This window comes from Sciurus carolinensis, chromosome 4 (assembly GCF_902686445.1).
Source record: "Sciurus carolinensis chromosome 4, mSciCar1.2, whole genome shotgun sequence".
NCBI classification, from domain to species: domain Eukaryota; kingdom Metazoa; phylum Chordata; class Mammalia; order Rodentia; family Sciuridae; genus Sciurus; species Sciurus carolinensis.
In genome coordinates, this window is record NC_062216.1 from 47665745 (window position 1) to 47685323 (window position 19579).

Genomic DNA, 19579 nt, shown 5'->3' on the forward strand with positions numbered 1-19579 from the left:
AATTGGGACAACACTTTGAATAGGATGCTGACGTTTTGGACCTTGGCTTGGCCTCTGATTATTGTGGAGCCCCATGATGCAGTGGGTGACTTAGATGTCCCCCAGTTTGTCTCTTATTTGGTATAGAGTTAATGGTATCTCCAACCATCTTCCAAAATAATTCAGAAGGAGCATAAATACTTAATCTGTGCTGGCATGATGGACAAAAAAAAATCCCAGGAGTTTAGTTATGCTAGAGCAGGACTGGGGAGAACCAAGTATGGGGGAGAATTCCTCTCTGGCTGTTAGCTGCTGGGCTAGGACATAAGGACTGAAGCTCTGCCTCACAAGGTGGGCAGGCTCAGAAAGGATGTGCACAGCTTCTCCTGAGAGCTGGCCAGCTGGGACGGTCTGAAGACTGGTCTAGGAAATTACCCTCCATAGGGCAATTCTCTGGGTAGTGCTTTAATAAGCAGAAACGGTTCCCCTCTATTGAAGGCAGAAATCAAGAGAAAGCTAAAAAGAGAAAGAAAAAGATAATGTGAGAGAAGAAAGAACCAGGGTCTAGAGTAAGAGGCCTTATTGTCAGGGACAAACTAATGTTAAAATGTAGGAAAATCTCTGCCAAAGTAAGCCATTTGACCATTTTGAGATGGCCTTAACCTCTCAGGGAAACAACACTCAAAAGATACGTCAGAAGAATGGTGCTTAAAAAAAAAAAAAAAAAAAAAAAAAAAAAAAACAAGCTAGAGACTCTTTATTAGTGACCTCGATTACTATTAGAGGACCTTAATCATATGTTTAAATGACTTTAATCATAAATTGAAAGAATGGCTTCATCCTGTTGTGAACAGTTGATTGCATACCTCCCTGTGTGTCCCAACACTAGACCCTCAGAACACCTACGAGCACAGGAAAGGTTGGTCCAGATGCCTCTTGGGACAGCAAAAACAGGGGTGGCATCAGACAACCCTGCTGAGAGTCCGTGCTGGCACAGCAAGCTGGGAAGTCCTTGTCTTTTGTGCATGGTCCTCAGTTGGGTCTGGCTAATGTTTAACAGAACCATTATGTTTAGTTCGTTTACAGGGTGGGGTGAGCTGTTGTCTAAGGAGGCAAACCTCAACATACTGCCAGGCACAAATGAGGGAATCATGGTGTGTTAAGACTTTACAGAAAAAGTAAATTCCAGAATTCCCAAGCCAAGTATTAAGGTAAGATGATAGGATTGCATTCACAATAAAGTTCCTTAATATCTGTAAATAGTACAAACTTAACTGCTACATACACAGAAGTAGTCATTTTTTTCATATGGGAAATAGTCTTAGGAGAAATGAAAGACTGGAAAAGACATTAGAAATTATCTTCTAATGTAACCCCTGGACTGAATTTTTCCAAAAAATGTAGATGGATGATGATTAAAAACAAAAAAAAGCATATTCCTAATTGATCACAAGTAAGTCATGTTTAAGAGACAGAAAAATAAAAGCTGTAACTTTAATCAGACTTTAAGGAACTCCAAGTAAATTCTATAGTTGGGGAAAAAACTAGCTAATGATCTGGAATTGAGACTTGGATGTTCTTAATCCCTTATCCTCAGAACAGTCTGCGTTTCCTTTCTTCCTCACCATCCCCTCCTGCACCCTGTGCAGGGGAGTCTACACCTGTGGAGAGATTCATGGAAGAGCTGGGGACCACAGTGGAGGCCAAAGACAACATCAAGGAAAAGACCCTTCTCCACACACACTGTCCCACTTGAAAGATGATACCTGGCACCTTGCAGTATGGGAATTCTGAGGGAAATGAAGAGGATTTTAAACGTGAAGGCAGGCCCATGAGATGAAACCCTTGTTAGGAAAGTAAATGAGGGCAGAATTTTATAAATATCAATTTGTGATATGAAATGAGATAAAAGACTCATTACTTCTATGATTCTCTCCCAATGGAGTCACCAGATGTTCATTCTCCCATCTATAAAACATGCACAGATGTGTCAAATTAATAAGAATGGCAATACCAAGACCAGAAGTAGTAAATTCTCTCATATGCTATAGGTGAGTTGGTATAATAGTGCAACCACTTCGGAATTCTATTTGGAAAGTTCTAAAAAGTTAAGCTACTCTCAGAGCCAGCCATTCCACTCTTATGTATATACCCAAGAGAAAAAGAACGCATACATCTCTGTCTAAAGGCTTGTAGGTAAGTGTTCTCAGCAGTTTTCTTTATAGTAACCTTAAGCTGGAAGCAACTCAAAGATCCATCAAAAGATGATTATTAAGATTACTATGGATAAAAATTATGTACTGGGAATGGTGGCACATGCCTACAATTCCAGCAGCTCAGAAGGCTGAGGCAGGAGGACTAAAGTTTCAAAGCCACTTAGCAAGGCCTTAAGCAACTTGGTAAGACCCTGTCTCAAAATTAAAAAAAAAAAAAAAAAAAAGAATTGGGGTTGTAGCTCAGTGGTTAATCACTCCTGGGTTTAATTCATGTATTTTTAAAATATATGTACTGTTTATTTCAAAAAGCTAGATGAAAGGATTTCAAATATTTTCACCATAAAGAAGTGCTAAATACTTAAGGATATATATATATATGTTTAACCTGGTTTGAACATTGCACAATATGTACATCTCTCAAGCATCACATGGTACTCCAATGAGTAGTATAGTTTCTGTGTTTTTATGTATCAGGTTTTTAAAAAAAGAAGATGAATATCACTGACTGTAGTATAATGGCATAACACTCAACAATAAAAATGAATAAGCTACTGATATACATAAAACATGTCAATCTCAAAATGTTTAATGCTGAATGAGAGACAAAAGGGATTATATTCTGTAATTTTATTTATACTGAATTCCAGAAAAATACAAAGTATTGTGAAGGAAAGCATATCAGTGACTACCTGGGGATAGATAGAGGGATTAGAGAGAACCACAGGAAATGTTTTTGAGTGAAAAATATGTTCATTATTTTGATTGCAGCAATGGTTTTATGGATGTGTTTTGGCATATATGCCAAAACTTACAAAGTTTTTTACTTATTAAGTTTATTTATATTTAAATACATACAATTCATTTTATATATATATATATATATATATATATAAATGTTATATATATATAACATCCAAACAGCTGTCAAAAATAAAATATTCTTTCCATTCTTGTCTAGATTGTAGGCTTCTAATTATCCTTATATAAGTATATGCACTTATCCATTATATATATATAATATATATATACCTCATTATATACACATATCTTTCCTTAAAACAGCTGTAAATAAAATATCCTTTTCATTCTTGTCTAGAGTATAGATTTAATTATGCTTCAAAATTCACCTCCACTATCACTTTCTCTATGACCTTTCCCAGTTCTTCACCTTTCCCACCATATAAGGCAAAATTAACTTTTTTCTCCCGTATTCTTTGTGTCTTAGATCCTATTTCCATACATATAGTTCAATTTCTTTGTTTTCCTTTTTCTTTAGTTAAACTGAGGACCATTTCTACTTATCTTTCAGTTAACATGGAGATGCTAAGAAAGGTTTATGATAATACCCTAGGACTGGGCTGTAGCTCAGTGGTAGAGTGCTTGCCTCACATGTGTGAGGCCCTGGGTTCGAGTCTCAGCACTTCATAAAAATGCTAAATAAAGACATCATATCCATCTACAACTAAAAAATACTTAAAATAAAATAACGCCCTAAAGATTTCAGGACCAGCAACTTGAGCACTTAAGTGGAAAGGTGCTACAGAAACTTGAGAATTAAATCATAAAAGAATGCAGAAAGCTGTCAATGCAGAAATCTGTCATTGAAAGAAAAGCAGCTTATGGAGACATAAATTCATACTGCCTGACAGAAAGCAGAGGAAACCATGGTTTTTAATTAGCATAATTGTACCGGGAAGGCTGGGAATGAGGACATCTTGTATTGGACTTGGTTTTTGAGTGATTATCTTTTCAAAATGTCTTTCCTCCTGGTTTCATTAAAACATCGACTAGAAATTGACAGTGCTTCATTATCTCACTTGAGTTCAATCTGAAAGTTAGAAAAACTCTACGAAGCTCCCCATTACTACTTGAAACTTGGAAATGGACTACTATAAATACAAGATCACTTTTTTAGTTCATTAAATGAGTCTTTTAAGTGCTCTTAATTGGAAAAATCAATTCACCTACTTCAGTGTTTTCTAGTTGTACAGTCTATCAATCTAATGAACTAGAGAGCAAAGGCAGGACTTTACCTCTATACCTTCCACAGGTGAGTCACCTCTTGGACCTCAATCTCATCTTTTAAATGGGGATAAAAGGACTTGCTTTCTATGAATCACGACATGAAAATTCTTGGAAAATATAAGGCGTGCCCCAGCAATTCTGGTTCTTAGTATCTATTCAAGAAAGATGAAAACATACGTCCACAACCCGTGCACAAATGTTCACAAGAGTTTTATTCATTTTAGCCAAACCCAAATGTATGATCAACAGATGAATGGACAAACAGGCTACTCTGTTATGTAGGAAGGATACTGGAAGGGGAAGGAACGGGAAATGGGGAGAGGAAAGACAGTAGAATGAGTTGGACATAACTTTCTTATGTTTTTATATGAACACACGACCCCTGTAACTCCACATCATGTAAAACCACAAAAATGGGAAATTATACTCCATGTATGTGTAATATGTCAAAATACATTTTACTGTCATGGATAACTAAAATAAATATATATATATATATATATATATATATATATATATATATTTAAAGGATGCTGGGCAGGTGGTACACAACTGAGAGTAAGAATCTTACCTGGCTGTAAAAGGCACTTGGCAAATTTTCTGAGATTACCGTCTTTTTTAGTAGCTGAACAATACTACCCATTTCTGTCAATCAAATATGCAGTGACTGAGGACATTACTTAGAGCTCAGGACAACAATGATCCCATTTCACCTCAGTGTTTGGCAAAGGAAGAACATGACTTCTTACCCCAGGATTCCACCTTTGTCACTTATTTCATTAATTTTTGAATGCAAGCAAATATCTTGAGGAGTAGTAAAATTTGCATATTTTTACCACTTCCATACTGTTCCTCAAGATCTCAGATTGCCAACAACCGAGTGTCAACTGACTAACTTAACTAGAAACCTAAGAAGAGGTCTCAATATGGTCTATCTACCATAACTAATAACCTCTGTACACTTACCACTTATACAGATCTCCAGTTATTGTCCAGGGCCCTAAGAAGTCCTGCTACATTGTCTTCACTTCCTCTGACCTTTCTGAATGAGGGGAGCCAGGGAAGGCAAGCAACTGCTAATCTGCCCCCCTGTAGGCAAAGAGTCCCTTGCAGGCAGTCCCTGGCTCCTCTGCTGCTTTGTTGCTGCTCCGGATGCAGAGAAAATTGTCATTCTCAGCCAAAACAAACACTTCCCCATCTGGGAGACCCACTGAGTGACAAGTAGCTTTTGATGTGAACATCACTCCCCCAGAGAGTTATTTGTTTGGAAGTTGGGAGGAGAAGGAAGACACTTGCCCGCCAAAATGCTGTGCTATCATGTTTGTACTTCCTGCAATGCAATCTTCATGACTCTGGGCAGAAGAGTCATGAAGCTCTGGCATTTGAAAAGGAAAGTTGTTTCTGAAACTAGATTCTTCCTGGCACAGCCCTGACATGCCTTTATTAGGCCTAATGAAATCATCTGCAAGGTTTTCGTTCACTTTGATAGATCTTTCAGACCAGAAATGGGAGAGAAATCAGGCAGGGATCTGAAGTCCAACAACTGCAACCATTAGGAACCCTGGAGTGGGTTCATGAGGTTCCTTTATCCTGGAAAACCAGAGAAATTGTTTTGGAAAACTGTCCTTGCAATAAAAACAAAACAGAGGGAAGCAACTCAGAAAGAAAGTGCCCATGAACCATTGTCAAGAAATGGAAGCACATCCTTTAAAAGGGACCCAAATTTGAGGAAACTCTAGAGAGCATCATTCTTCATAAATGGATATGTTTGCCCAGGGAATTGGGACAGTATTCCTTTAGAATCACAGACAATATTTAAATGATTTGCATCTGTCTGACATACCCTTCAACAGAAGGCTGCTATTCTTAAGAGGTCCAATTGCTGAGAGTATTGGGACAACCTTCTCATAAACCTGAGGTGTCCACCAAGCTGGCATTTTGACAACACTCAGACTTTAGGAGAAAAATCTCACAATCCAGAGTGGAAAATGAGCAGTTTGGGAAGTTTAAAGATGCTTATTCCCTTCCTTTCCAGATAGCTTTCATTTGGTGCAAAATGAAATTTGATGTTTTATCTCTATAAAACAAAGAAATTGCATGTGCTGTCTGTCCATCTATCTTGGTTGGTGTTGGGTGCAACACTGCCAAACCTAGGGCCAGAGGCACCCTGAGAACAGTTTGCATACAGATTTGCTGCCCAGAGGGCAGAAGTGGAGCCTGGTGCAGCGCACGGCAGGGACTGAGCTGGGCAGGCACCTTGCATGTCTCCCACAAGCCCATCTGACAAGGCCCTGCCAGGTTTCAGGGCAGGGGGGACCTGCAACTTGGCAGTGCCCTGGCTGGATTGGAGTCAGTGATCCAGGAAAGAATGTTCTCCCTCTAGGGTACAGCCAAGCATCATCGTGTGTGATTTGAAAGTGGTTTTAATGAAGGTTGTGTGTATCTGTTTACTCCACTTACCTCATGGAGACCCCTTTCGGAGATGCAGATAGCATTTGCAAGACATGCTTAAAAAATAAAAAAAAAAAAAAAAACTCCTTTGAATTTAAATTTTGGTGTTAACAATGGAGCATTGTGTCATAGTCACTCTTGCAGTGGAAGTTGCTCAGGGTAAGAGAAGTAACTACTAACTCTAGTGTAAAGAACAGAGGATTTGTGGGTCTCTGGGCCCCGCTCCATTCCTTAGAAACAATGGTGATAGCTTTGCTTGTGTGGAGAGAACATTGGATTTCCATACCAAAGCCCTCAGTTCCAGTCGGAATTTTACCCCGTATCAGTCATAACTCCCTGGCAGGTTAGTTAGTCTCTCTGAGGCTCACTGCCATGCTCTTATGTAGGGATGGCATATGTGTAAGTGCAAAAGGACGGGAGGCAGACCTCCACAGACTCAGAGGAGCCTTTATTCCGTTGCGGACTCGGACGCTGTTGGGACCCATTTTCCAGATGGGGAAAATGGCCCCCAGTTACAGAGGGGATTTTGGTTTCATAAGGTACAATGATGTAATCATTGGAAGCCGTGTGCGTGCAGTTTTGACCATCAGGGGCTAGTTATACAGGTTAAAACTTTAACTTAGGAGGGTGGTTGTAAAAGGTTGAAATTCACTGTTCTTATTCTGGGATCCATTGTTTCCCAGAGTTTCAGTATTTGCTGTGTCTCCATTTAGGGCTAATTTTTTGATGGGAGAAGGTCTAAGTTTAGGGCCCATTGTTATTAAGAAAGGGTGCGCTGGGAGAGGTTTAATGTTTGGCCTATTTTCCCTCCCTTTTCCCAAGCCACACTGTCCCTCCATTTGTCTTGCGGAGCTGTCTTTTAGGAATATTATTTTCCATAACCCTTCAATATGACCTTAGAGAGCTGTAGTGAGGCATGGGAAAGCACTTTGCCAATCGTGAAGCGCCGTGTGATTGGTGGGTACCATTTTTCTAAGCAGCTGTCAGGGTCATCAGCTGTAAAACATGCATCATCATTAATGTCACCAAAGCATTTCATAAGCAACTACTGTATAATGCAAGGGGCCAGGGAAGGGGAAAACAAAGTAATTTAGGATATGATCACTGTTCTTGAGGGGCTTACAGACTACCTAATGAGAAAGAATGAGCTTAAAAAAATAAATAAATAAAACAAAACCTGTTTCCCAGTCAAGTCAAGAATGATCCAGAAGTGAGTACACAGGAGAAAGGGACACTAACTTCCATGAGCAGGGTAGGACTTACATTGAAGGACTGTCAATGAAGCCAGAATTAAAAACAGGCAGTTAGAATAAGTAGGTGATTGGACAGGATGGAGAAAATGGAGGCCGATTTGAGTCCAGGAAGTTGGAAACTGCACCCCAGGAGATTGGAATGTTCGCCTCCAGAGCCTGTGAATACCACCCTTCCCCAAAAGGTTGTTAATGAAGCAACTCCTGAGCAGACCCAGAGCTACTAATCAATGTCCCCTGGGCCTCTCCCGTCCTGCCTAGCGCTCCATCTTGGCCCTTCCAGTCCACCTGTTCACCCCCTGGCCGTCCCACAGGGCATCTCCTGGGACTAGTCAGGTAGGCAGGAAGGAGAAAGATAAGGGGCGGGGGGAGCAGGAGAACAAAGGAAATTTAGTCTATAAATGGGGCAGGGCACTCACTTAGAGAATACCAGCCATGGCCCCCTTCTCCCTCTGGGAAGAAGTCTGTGTTACCACCTTTAAATCAAACCTGCTCTATGTGCTTGCCTCGAAGTGCTTCTCTAATGTTCAAGCTTCAACATCTGCGGAAGCAGAACTCATCACTGATAAGAGGCAGTATCACCAAGATGCTGTGGGTGCCCATCACTTGGTGAACATTTGGTCACATACACGTTAGTAGAGAATGGAAGGCAGAGTCTACACTAGTTTTGAATTTACCCTTCACCATCAATTCTCCATTCGAGAACTTAATTTTCCCTTAACCCATTTTTGTCCCATTGTCCCAGAAGGGGAACCAGTATGAAATTTAAATATAAGCTGGACACAGCAGCACATGTCTGTAATTCCAACAACTTGGGAGATTGAGGCAGAGGGATCACAAGTTGAAGGACACTCTGGGCAACTTATTGAGATCTTGTCTCAAGATAAATAAAAAGGGCTGGGCATGTAACTCAGGGGTGAAATGCCCTTGGGTTCTATCCCCCGTACTGCAAAAAAAAAAAAGAAAGAGAAAACCAAAAAAATTCCAAATCTTCAATATGGTACATAACATGCAATTATATAATATGAAATATAATTATCTAAAAATAAGAATATAAGTATAATATTAATATATGCTCCTTTAATAATAAGCTCTAGATTATTATTTCTAACCTAATGCAACTGCGTCAATTTCTTTGAAAAGATTTGCAGAATTGAAAACTTGGGATATAATGAGTTAAACTGTAGATTACCTGTTATAGTTTTCTCCATATGTCAGAGAAATGTTGTAAGCAGGTAAAATAATATTTCAAATGCCAGGTCTTTACGTCTTTTGGAGTAGAGCAGCCAATAAACAAAGAGACTATTATTATGTCATCCATTGTTTTTCAATATTTTCATCAGACACCAAACCGAAACCTTCTGTTCAGCAACCCAGGGTGTCTATGAATGATAGGTTGCCCAGTATTAATGAATTCCTTTCTTGGTGCGCAGACCACAAGGGTATGTGAATGAAAACTAGACAAACGACCCGGATGTCATGCCAGTTTCTATTCACCAAACCGAGTGGTGTCTGTTTCCAGACGCGGAGACACCACACAAAGCCAAGCCGGCCATTCTTTCTCAGGGCTTGCTGCACGCTCTCAACAACATCACTCCAGGAATATTAAATGTCTCTCTCCTCTATCCTTTCTTTCCCTTCATGGTAACTTTAGAATGACCACAAAGGAGAAATTCCAGACCTCACAGGGCCTGTCCCTGGAATGTGATAATCTCCCACCCACCCCCAACCCCCAGCAGAGCAGCTCCCTAGGCCTGCACCCTGGTGAAAAGCCCTTTTATAGGAGCACTCGTGAGCGGGGTGTTATTTAGAAATGGTTATCCTACCAAAAGAACATAAATGGCTGCCCTCACGGCTTAACAATGCCTTGGTTTTCTTAATTCCAATGCTGTCTCCAATGGGCTGTTGCCTTTTCAGAGTTGAAACAAAGGGGGCTGCCGGGTGATAAGCTAGGGCCCAGCAGCTGGCCCAGGCTGGGCCTGTCGGCAGGATGAGGGCTGGGATCAAATGTGTGATTCATAGCTAGGAGGAGGCTGCCAACTCCAGCTGCAGGGCGCAGTCTGTACTGGCCAAGAAGGAGCTCTGCCCTGTGCCCTGTGTGTGCTCTCTGCTGGGAGCACAGATCCCACTCTGCCTCCCTCCCCAGCTCTTGTCTCCACAGGGAACCGTTCCACAGGCCAACACCCAGCTAGCTCCTTCATTCTATCCATGTTCAATCAGGTACTGGAAACAGTACATGACTCATGCCAGACTCAGCCAAGACCAACAGCACTCGGCTTCTTTTGTTTAAGAGTTAACTGCAAGTTCCATAAACGATTTCAATCAGTGGCGTCCTTGTTGCTTACATCACTGGTCTCGAAAGTCATGGAAAGAGATGGCCACATTGGAGCCACTGAAAAGCCAGGACATAGTCACAAGACCCCATTCTTCCTTGAACCCTATCCTGAAGATCATCAGGAAGTATTTTCCTCTGAGAACTGGCCTTAGTCATGAGGTTGCATTTGCTGTGAAAGATCAATTCTGTTTCTCAAAGAAGAGTTGAGTTTTTAAGTGCAAGACCTAGCAGAGTCATGACAGGCGTTTGTAAGGGCCTGAGGATGGATTTTACCATTGAACTTAGGGACCTGCTGCTAATGCCAACTTTGGTTTGGGGTAAACCTCAAAATTTCCATATGGAAAGAAAAACAGTCCTTATCTCTCAATAGAAATACAATGGTTGTCTTAAGACCTAAGCCAAGATGCAATACCAGTAAAGAATAGTTAAGTCTGGTGACTCTCCCAGCCATGCAAAGGATACTTTAATACCTGGGAAGGATGACGAAACCTTGTCCTTCTCTGACTTAAGGAAGAGATCAAGTCACTCTCTCTTAATATCATTCCCCTTGGGGTACTGCTAACTGAGAAAAGCAAAGAACTCTTACATGTCTAATGTGCTACCTTCTGTATAAGAAGGAAAGAGGAAATACACAGTCATCCCTCAGTATCTGTGGGGGATTGGTCCAGGACCCCCTGCAAACACTAAAATCCTTAGATGCTCAAGTGCCTTACACATAACCTAAGCACATCCCTCTGAATACTTCAGTCATCTTTCCATTACTTATAATGCCTAATACAATGTAAATGCTCTGTTAATAGTTGTTACACTGAATTGTTTAGGAAATAATGACATGGAAAAAACAAAAGTCTGTATATGTTCAGTTACAGACATGATTTTTTTTTCCCCCAAATATTTTTAATTCCTGGTTGGTTGAATCCCAAGGATGCAGAGGGCATCTTGTGTCTGCTTATTTGTGTGAACTAAACATGGAAGGAAGGATACAGCAGGGGCCGCAGGTGAAGCTCAGTGGTAGGGCACAAGTGAGGCCCTGGATTTGATCCTTAGCAACACACACACACACACACACACACACACACACACACACACGGATAAGGTTGACACTGGTGAGTTTGGCTACTATAGGTGATGGGAGGCGAGGTAGAAAGGAGGGAGGAATAGTTTACCTTTTAAAATAACTTTGACTTAGTGCCAAATTATGGTTTCCATGCTCAAAATAAATAAGACCAACAATCTGAGAGGTAGGGAGGAGAGACTGCTACTCTTTTTGGAAAACTGAAACTTGTCTATATTATCATAGAGGTGGGAAGAGTCAGGAAAAATAAAGGGCAAAGCTCTTCAAATCTTCTGACCTTTAAAGAATCTGCTACCAACACTAAAATTGAACTCTACCATCTAGAAAAGGGAACTGGGCATAGCTTCCTCATCCCTGGAGATCTTTGAGAAAAGAATAGACACACAGGAGTATGTATCATCCCAGTAAAGGACAGGCAGATGTGAATGATCTTTCTAGGATGTGGGGTGTCATTAGGGCTGGATCTAGACTCAGCAGGTGTTTCTCTCCAAATCTTATGTTCTCATTTCCTGCCTTTTCTTTGCTCTTTAGCCCTCCACTCAATTTCTTCAACCTGTCTCTATGCCTGATTACCTCTAATAAAGCAGAGTCAAAGAATCCATGAAAGTGCATAAAGTCCTGACAGTTTAGACAATCCAGTGTCCAGCACAGTGTTCTTTAAGGAAATAACTATAACTTCCCCTAGTAAAAGAGTTGAAAAGATTTGCATGCAGCATTTAGAATATATGATCAATATATATGTTTCAATGTCCACTGGAATAGTCTAAGTCAGCCTGTTGGCTGAGTCAACTTGACTTTGCTACTCCACTCTGTAAAGTTGGAAGTGGATGCAGTTAAATCTTGGGAGGAAAGATCTAGATCAGGGAAGATGGAGTACCGTGGATCTAGTAAGGCTCCAAATTGGTCATTGATGTTCTACTCCAACCCCTGTTTCCCCTGAACGGATGATATCATTTTTGGGTTAGTGTGGACTCTTTTCCTGGATCCCTAAAACCCAGCAGGCTACCTCCTAACCACTTTTACATGATGCAAGTCCTCTCCTGGGACATCTCTAACACACAAGTTGCCCCTTTACCTACGCTAATTAATACTGGAAAAGAGAAAGAGTAATTTGTCAAAACATTCACTCCATGACCCATGCTCCAAACATTTTCTTTCTTTCTTTCTTTTTCTTTCTATTTTTAGCAATGACATCAGCTGGGTTAAAATTTTGGTTTCTAATGAATCAATTCCATTCATATCATACTTTATTAAAAATAGCAAGTGAATTTACTTTACAAATCTACTACTTTTAGTAAGATTTAGTAAGCTTATCTTTAGCTCTTCAAAGATTCTTAGATATTCAGCAGAGAGGAGTGGGAAGGGTCTCTTTCACTTATTGGTTATGTTCTTAAAGAGGAAATTTCAGAGAAGTCATTCAAGTAACTGTCTTCTTTCTTCCCGATGTTTTGCGTACATGTATGCATCACAGAAGTTTTCTCCAGCCCTAAGCTCTTAAAAAACTGTTACATAAAGTGGTAACACATCTCCCCAGAGCCCAGACTTTTCAGAGCTGAGCCATGGTTATGATAAATAAATATTCCCTAAAGTGCCTATCTTGCTTTTGGCAAGGCTATTAACAATTTAGATGGGAGGCTTCTTAACTCCTACAAGAAAGAATTTAGAAGAAAGAAGATTCCATATCTTGGCATGAAAATGGGAAAGACCCATTAACAAAAGCTACATATGTGAAAGGATATGGGGGCGACTTGACTCAAAGCGGGAGAGAAGAAAAATCGGAGATTCAAATACCAGTAGTTGGGTTTAAAGCCAAGAAAAAGGGAAGATGAACTCACAGAGAGCAAAAAAAATTTTTTTAAATTTTTTGTTCATTGTATTCATTGGTTTATGTTGTTGCTGCTGGTGGTGGTGGGTGCTAAGGACCCACCAAAGGTCTTGTGCCTGCTAGGCACACATTCTACCCTGGAGCCACACTCCCAACCCCAGCAAAAGTATTAAATAGACAGATACTGTTTGACAGTCCCCTTGCAAAGGTTCCTGATTACTTCTGACTCTCAATCCTACATAAAATTATTGTTTCTGGACTCAGTGCTGGAGCTTTCTGTGAGATAAAGTTGTGCATCCCAGATGTATTCAGAGTAGACAAAAGACCAGTTATATTGAACCCTTGAGTTGACTGTGACTGAAGCTGTTTGCCAAATCTGTCCTTTGTAACTAACATGACTTACCATTCATGGCAAAAGCCAATCCTCAGGGAGGAATGGGTGGCAAAGACTCCAGATAAAACAAAGAATGAACCCTACCCACTTGGATTTTACCAATGGTGAATACAAGAAATTGCCCGATTTTAGAAAAATGCTTTCTTTTTACTTTTTAAAATTGTTTTAATTGATTTTCCAATGTCTTCAATGACTCGACAAATTTCCTTTAGAATATTGTGCTGGGCAAAGGTTTGTTCCTCCTGAGGAGCAGTTCCCTAAAATTACACAAAAAGGAATTCTGTGACCCTTGTTTTTTTTTTTTTTTTTTTTTTTCTAGGTTGGTGGGCGAGCAGCTCAGAGGTTAAGTTTAATTGCTTTCATTCTTCTCAATCAGAATTTATTGCTAGAGTTTCATCTCTTAAAATTTCATTTCATTTTGGTTTTTAAAACCATTTGTGCAACCTAATTTTCCTCCTGAAGTGGGCGGCATATTAAAGAGGTGCAATTAATTCAGGGATTAAAAATATGCCTCCTGAGACATGTGTTTCCAAATGGCACCGGTTTACCCTGGCGACATGTTTGCTTCCTCCCTCTCTATTGTTTGTTTGAAATAAGAAAGGACAAGAAAACAAAAGACAGCAAATTGAGGGAGGAGGGTTTTGCCTGGAATATTCCCAGGAAAAAACAACTGACAACGTGTAACACCTCCTGAAACAGATCTTATAGAGGATTATGATTTCCACGTTCACACTCATTTTTCTCTTGTACATAGCTGGGAGCTAGCTTTAGCCAGCTCTTTTTCTCAAACGTTCAGGAAACAATGAAAATTGCAAATGTGGCCCCAGGTGAGGTCTTAATCACTGATGCATGGAAATATAGATGTGTTTATGTGTAACCAGATGCAGAAGGTGGAGCTTGCAAAAGTGATATTAATATGTAGGAGGGGACCTGGGAGAGTTCCCTCCCCATCCTGATTGCTAATCACATTTCCAGATTTCTAGGACATCAATTAAGGTCTTTTGCATTTGTCTTAAATTGTCCATAGGTCATTAACACGTTCTTCAAAATTAATTAGTTCATTAGTTGGAAGATTATCCTTTAGGTAAAAGTACAAGGGTCTTGGGGCTGTTTCCTTCCAAATTAGTTAGCTTTTACTTTTTTGTGTGCATCTAACTTTGAGGAGGGAGGAAAGATCTGCCGTCTCCTAATTCACTTGGTGACTTTTATTTTTTAATTTTTTTGGGGGGGGGTACAGGAATTGAACCCAGTGGCACTTAACCACTGAGCCACATCCCTAGCCCTTTTTAAATTTTTTATTTAGAGATAGGGTCTCAGTTTCTGAGGCTGGCTTTGAACTCTCCATCCTCCTGCCTAAGCCTCCTGAGCAGCTAGAATTACAGGGCTTGATTTGGTGCATATTTAAAGGCATGGGAAAAAATATGGGCCTTGGTAGGTTGCAGGTGCCAAGAAATATTTTATTTATTCATTTTTTACAGTACTGGGAATTCACCCAGGGGCACTCTATCACTGAGCTACATCTTTAGCCCTTTTTATTTATTTGAGGCAGGGTCTTGCTAAATTGCCCAGGTTGGCCTAGAAATTGCCATCCTCTTGCCTCAGTCTCCCAAATTGTTGGAATTACAGGTGTGAGCCTTCATGTCTGGCTCAAGACATACATTAAATAATTTAAGGAGACCAGAAGGAACTTACAACAGCAAAGAAAATACTGGTCTGAGTGTTGAAACTCCCGAGTACCACAATTGCACTGGCACAGTGGGAACAATGGGCTGTTTGTCACATGGAACCCCATTCAAGCTCTACCTTCTCCCTTCCCAGGATACAGCCTATCCAGACTTCCTTGCTGTGTGGTGTCTCATTGGTCTGAGCCTGGAGATGACAGAGGGGAAAGAGGGATAGGAAACATGTTCTTCTTCCCTCTCTCCCATCTCTGGGCCACAGTACAAACTCCTCCTGCAGGTGGTACCCGTTCGGTAGGCTCCCGTTCTTGCTTTTGCCCCATCATCCTTTTCTGATGGTTCCTTAACCTTGCCTAGGACTTCCTAAGTGGTCCCCTGTTAAGATCTTTTCATCTGAACCATCTGGGGTGAACTGTGTTTTCAGCCGGATCTTTGAATGATGACCCCTTTTAGCAAATTGGAAATGTGTTTGAAGCAGTGGTTTGGTTGAACTCCAAAGGGCTGGGATCACTCCAGCCACATGTGGATTCTTTCTAGGAGGCTGCTAGGTGGGAAGATTAATTGGTATCAACACATCCAGGCCTCAGTTCACTGCTGCCATTTCGTGAGAAGTATAAGACCCAGGGCATTTCAAGAGAGCCCGGCTATGATTGCAGAGGTTTAGATTCAATGCCGTCCAAAGATCTTAGTGCATCCAGACCTGTGGGGATAAAAGAGCCTTGCTGGTGACAACCTAAAGCTTTTTTTTCAATGCTAGAATTTCTTTTTAATTTTTTTTTTATTGTGGTTTAAATAACAACTTGACAAGAGGGTGAAGAGGTTCCATAATGGGATAGTGAGGCCAGAGTCCAGGCTTCAGTCTGCTGGCAGAACTTCATTCCTTGCACTGAGCTAGAAATGTACATTATTGTGGGAGAAAGAGGGGTGGCGGGGGGTCTTGGTGAGGAGGGGAGGCTAGAATGGGCCATGATGTCCTTAGTCTTTCAAATTTATATATTATTTTTACATATATTTTACATCCAAGTATGACAGTCATTTGTACCATTTCCCAGGGAGACATGGATGTTTCCAAGGCAAGGCATGGGTACAGGGGAAGGCATAGAAGCGGGCAGTCAAAGTGCAGGCTGGGGGCTTTGCTCATAGAAGCTGCAGGAGCTTCAGTGATTGCAAGAGGGCTCCAGGCTCAGCAGACGCCAGGTACTGGCAGCAAAGCCAGTCCTCTAGCTCCACCCCTCGCCTGCGGTCCACAGCCTTCTCTGCGAACTTCATCATCATCAGGGCCCTCTTCATGTCAATCCAGTTATGCAGGGTGCTGCACAGCACCTCCTCAGAGGTGCCTGGTTGCTCCACCAGCTCCCGTCGGGGCCCCCACAGCAAGCACTGCAGCACCCTCTTGGCCTCGCCTATGCGGATGCGCTTGATGGGGTCAGCCTCGAGCAGCAGGTGGGCCAGCTGCTGCAGGCCAGGTGAGTAGAGGGACAGGGTGGGAAGCGGGGGCAGGTCTTCCCTTCGGTAGTCCTGTTCCCGAAGCTGGGTCCGCACCTCAAAGGGGTTGGGCTGGTGGAGGAGTTCGTAGATGAGAATGCCGGTCTGGAACTCATCGAACTTGCTGTACTGGGAGGCAGACACGATCTCAGGGGCCAGCCGGGCCTGGCTCTTTTTCTGCTGCTGGTTAGTAGTGCTGCCTGGCTTCTGCTTGGCCTTCAGGAAGTTGCTGATGATGAGCCTAGGCAACTGCTTCTCACCAGGCACTCCCTGACAGGTGGGAGCAGCTGGGGGACTAGGAGTGACACTGGTGGGGGGTGCAGAGGGGCAAGGGGATGTGGTGGTGGGAGGGGCGGGGACGTTAGGGGAGGGCCCTGGGGAGGCCTGGGGGCTGCAGTGCACCAGCAGCAGATTCTCCAGGCACAGGTCCCGATGGATGATCCTGTGCTCCTTCAGATGCTCCAGCCCGTTGCAGAGCTGCAGAAGCAGGAAGCACACACGCCGCTCATAAACCTCAGGCTCAGCCCGATGGCTGGCAGCAGAGTCCCGCACAAAGTCAGAGGCCGTCTGATGGGGCACCTCTCGGGTGATGACCACCACACAGTCCTGCTCCTGTGCAGGGGGCTGTGAAGGTGGGGCAGGCAGAGGATCCTTGGGTGCATCTGGGGAGGTGAGCATGCTGGAGGGCACTGAGGCCACAAAATGGCCACAGTCCTGCTGGATGTTGAAGTGCACAGGCACAGAGGGACTGCAGTACGAGGCTGTTTTGGGCTCAGGGGTTTTGCAAATCTGTGGGGAAGAGAAGCAAGGTTAGGAGTGTGAGGCATGGTTTCTGTTCGACAGATGTTAATGCATTTGGGTATCTACATGCAAAAAGCTAAACTTAACCACTTACCTCACACCATACCTAATATTAATTCAAAGTGGATTTTGTACACTTAAGGGTAAGAACTAAATATACATGAAAGAGAATCTTTAAGACCGTGGGTTGGACACTGATTTCTTAGATACCACACCAAAAGTATGGCCCACAAAAGAAAATAATTCATAAACTTGACTTCCTAATTCAAACTTTTGTGCTTTGAAAGACAGCGTTAAGAAAATGGTTGCCCAAGCCTGTAATCCCAGTGACTCAGGAGGCTGAGGCAGGAGAATTACAAGTTTGAGGCCAGCCTTAACAACTTAGTGAGACCCTAAGCAACTTAGTGAGACTGTCTCAAACAAAACAATCAGACTAATAAGCACCTGAGGATGTGGAGAATGGGTCCACCCTTGGAGGAAAGTGTGCAATGTCCACTAAAGCTGACCCTGCAGGTCATGCCACCTAGAAGGCATTGCATATTTACCTAGATCTAGAAACTAGGGCAACATAATAGAATTTAGTCAAGTCCTAAAACTTTGCCCCTGAGTCCTCCCCGAAAGGAGAATTTCATAATTACTGGTGAGAATGTAAGTGGTGCAACCACTCTAGAACACAGTTTGGCAACTTCTTAGAAGTTCAACATAAAACAGTCATGTGACCCAGTGGAAGTGGGGGGCCCTGCAGAGCAGTCAGCAGTGTGGCATTGTGGGATGGTAGGAGGTCACTGCCCTGTGGGTTAGATGAATTCTCCCAAAGCCAGACAGGGTTTGCACAGGACTCAGCCTCGCTCCACAATCCTCTCTCCTTCCCCTGGAAGCTGCCCAACAGCTAACGTGTTTGTGTGTGGGGATGCTTCCTTTGTGGGGAATTTCAGGGGCAGGTGAGAGGCAGGAATTAAACCACTGGGACTTGACCAAGTTCTCTTAGGTTGCCCTAGTTTTTAGATCCAGGTAAATATGCAATGCCTCCTAGCTGACCTGACCTGCAGGGCTGGATCAGGTGGAGCTGCTAGGTGGAAGCCGCCGGCTTTTCCTCCAAGGATGAATCACAGCAGCTGAAAGAAAACAGCAAGCTCTCCAGGGAACAGGGAACTCACAGTGCCCAAGGGCATCCTCTGAACTGAAGGTAGGAATAAACAAGATGGATGATCTCAAGTTCCTATGGCAAGAGTGCCTGGGGGATCCGCACAACTGTGTCTTTCTCACCTCTTCCATCTCTTCTGCTTGTACCAACGGCAGCATCAGCCACTTGAGCAACACTAATCTTCATCTAGCTGCCACTCAACTGGCATCTTGAGGCAGCCCTAACAGTCCTCTCTCAGGCCTCGACTTCCCTGTAACCACACTGACAGGGACTGAAGAAGGTCAGTGGTCTCTCTCAGTCAGAGACCGTGCAATCTCACCGAGGCTTTTTAAAAGCAAGGCTTAGTGGGTAATCCAGAGAAGAAAAGCACCTCACATCTACCTAAAAAATACCAGCCAGTCAACAATTTCCAAATAACCCTTGCTTTGGGCTGCTGCACAGAAATGATTACAGCAGTGCTTATGAAGACCACAATCCTTATGGCTGATGTTTTCAGAGGTTCTACTGCAAGCGCCTTGTTACGGGGATTTATTTATCCTGCAGCTATACAAACCTTTCAGCATGAAACCACACATAAAAGAGTTGAGCCTCTGAGGAAAGTTTTTTTTTTTTTCAAAGCTAATTGGGCAGAGGAAAAGGGTAGCACATTAATTTAGTAATCTCTCTATTATGGAAGCAGATTAGAAATAAAAGGGAAGTATATTTACCCCAGGTATTGCTTTCTATTACACTAACAAAAATGATTCTGGAATATATGCTTAAAAGGCATTATTTCTGGCACTTTCTTATGCTAGCCCACCTAGTTGTACCCATAGTCTTCTAGAACACTATTAAGCTAAAGGAAATGGGGGGGGAGGGTCTTCAATGTTAAGCATCTGACATAAATACTCAGTGATTGTGCAAGCACTCCATGCACACAT

At 42.3% G+C, this 19579-nt stretch overlaps 1 protein-coding gene across 1 annotated transcript in view; it reads right to left on the bottom strand.

Moving 5' to 3' along the window:
• Nucleotides 1–15988: 15988 nt before the first annotated feature.
• The window catches only part of Prag1 (PEAK1 related, kinase-activating pseudokinase 1), a 55125-nt gene continuing 51534 nt past the window's right edge, over nt 15989–19579 (bottom strand). Inside the window, exon 6 of the mRNA XM_047551383.1 lies at nt 15989–17503. Within this exon, the coding sequence (XP_047407339.1) occupies nt 16367–17503 (1137 nt within the window). The 3' untranslated portion in view covers nt 15989–16366. The remainder of the gene's footprint in view (nt 17504–19579) is intronic.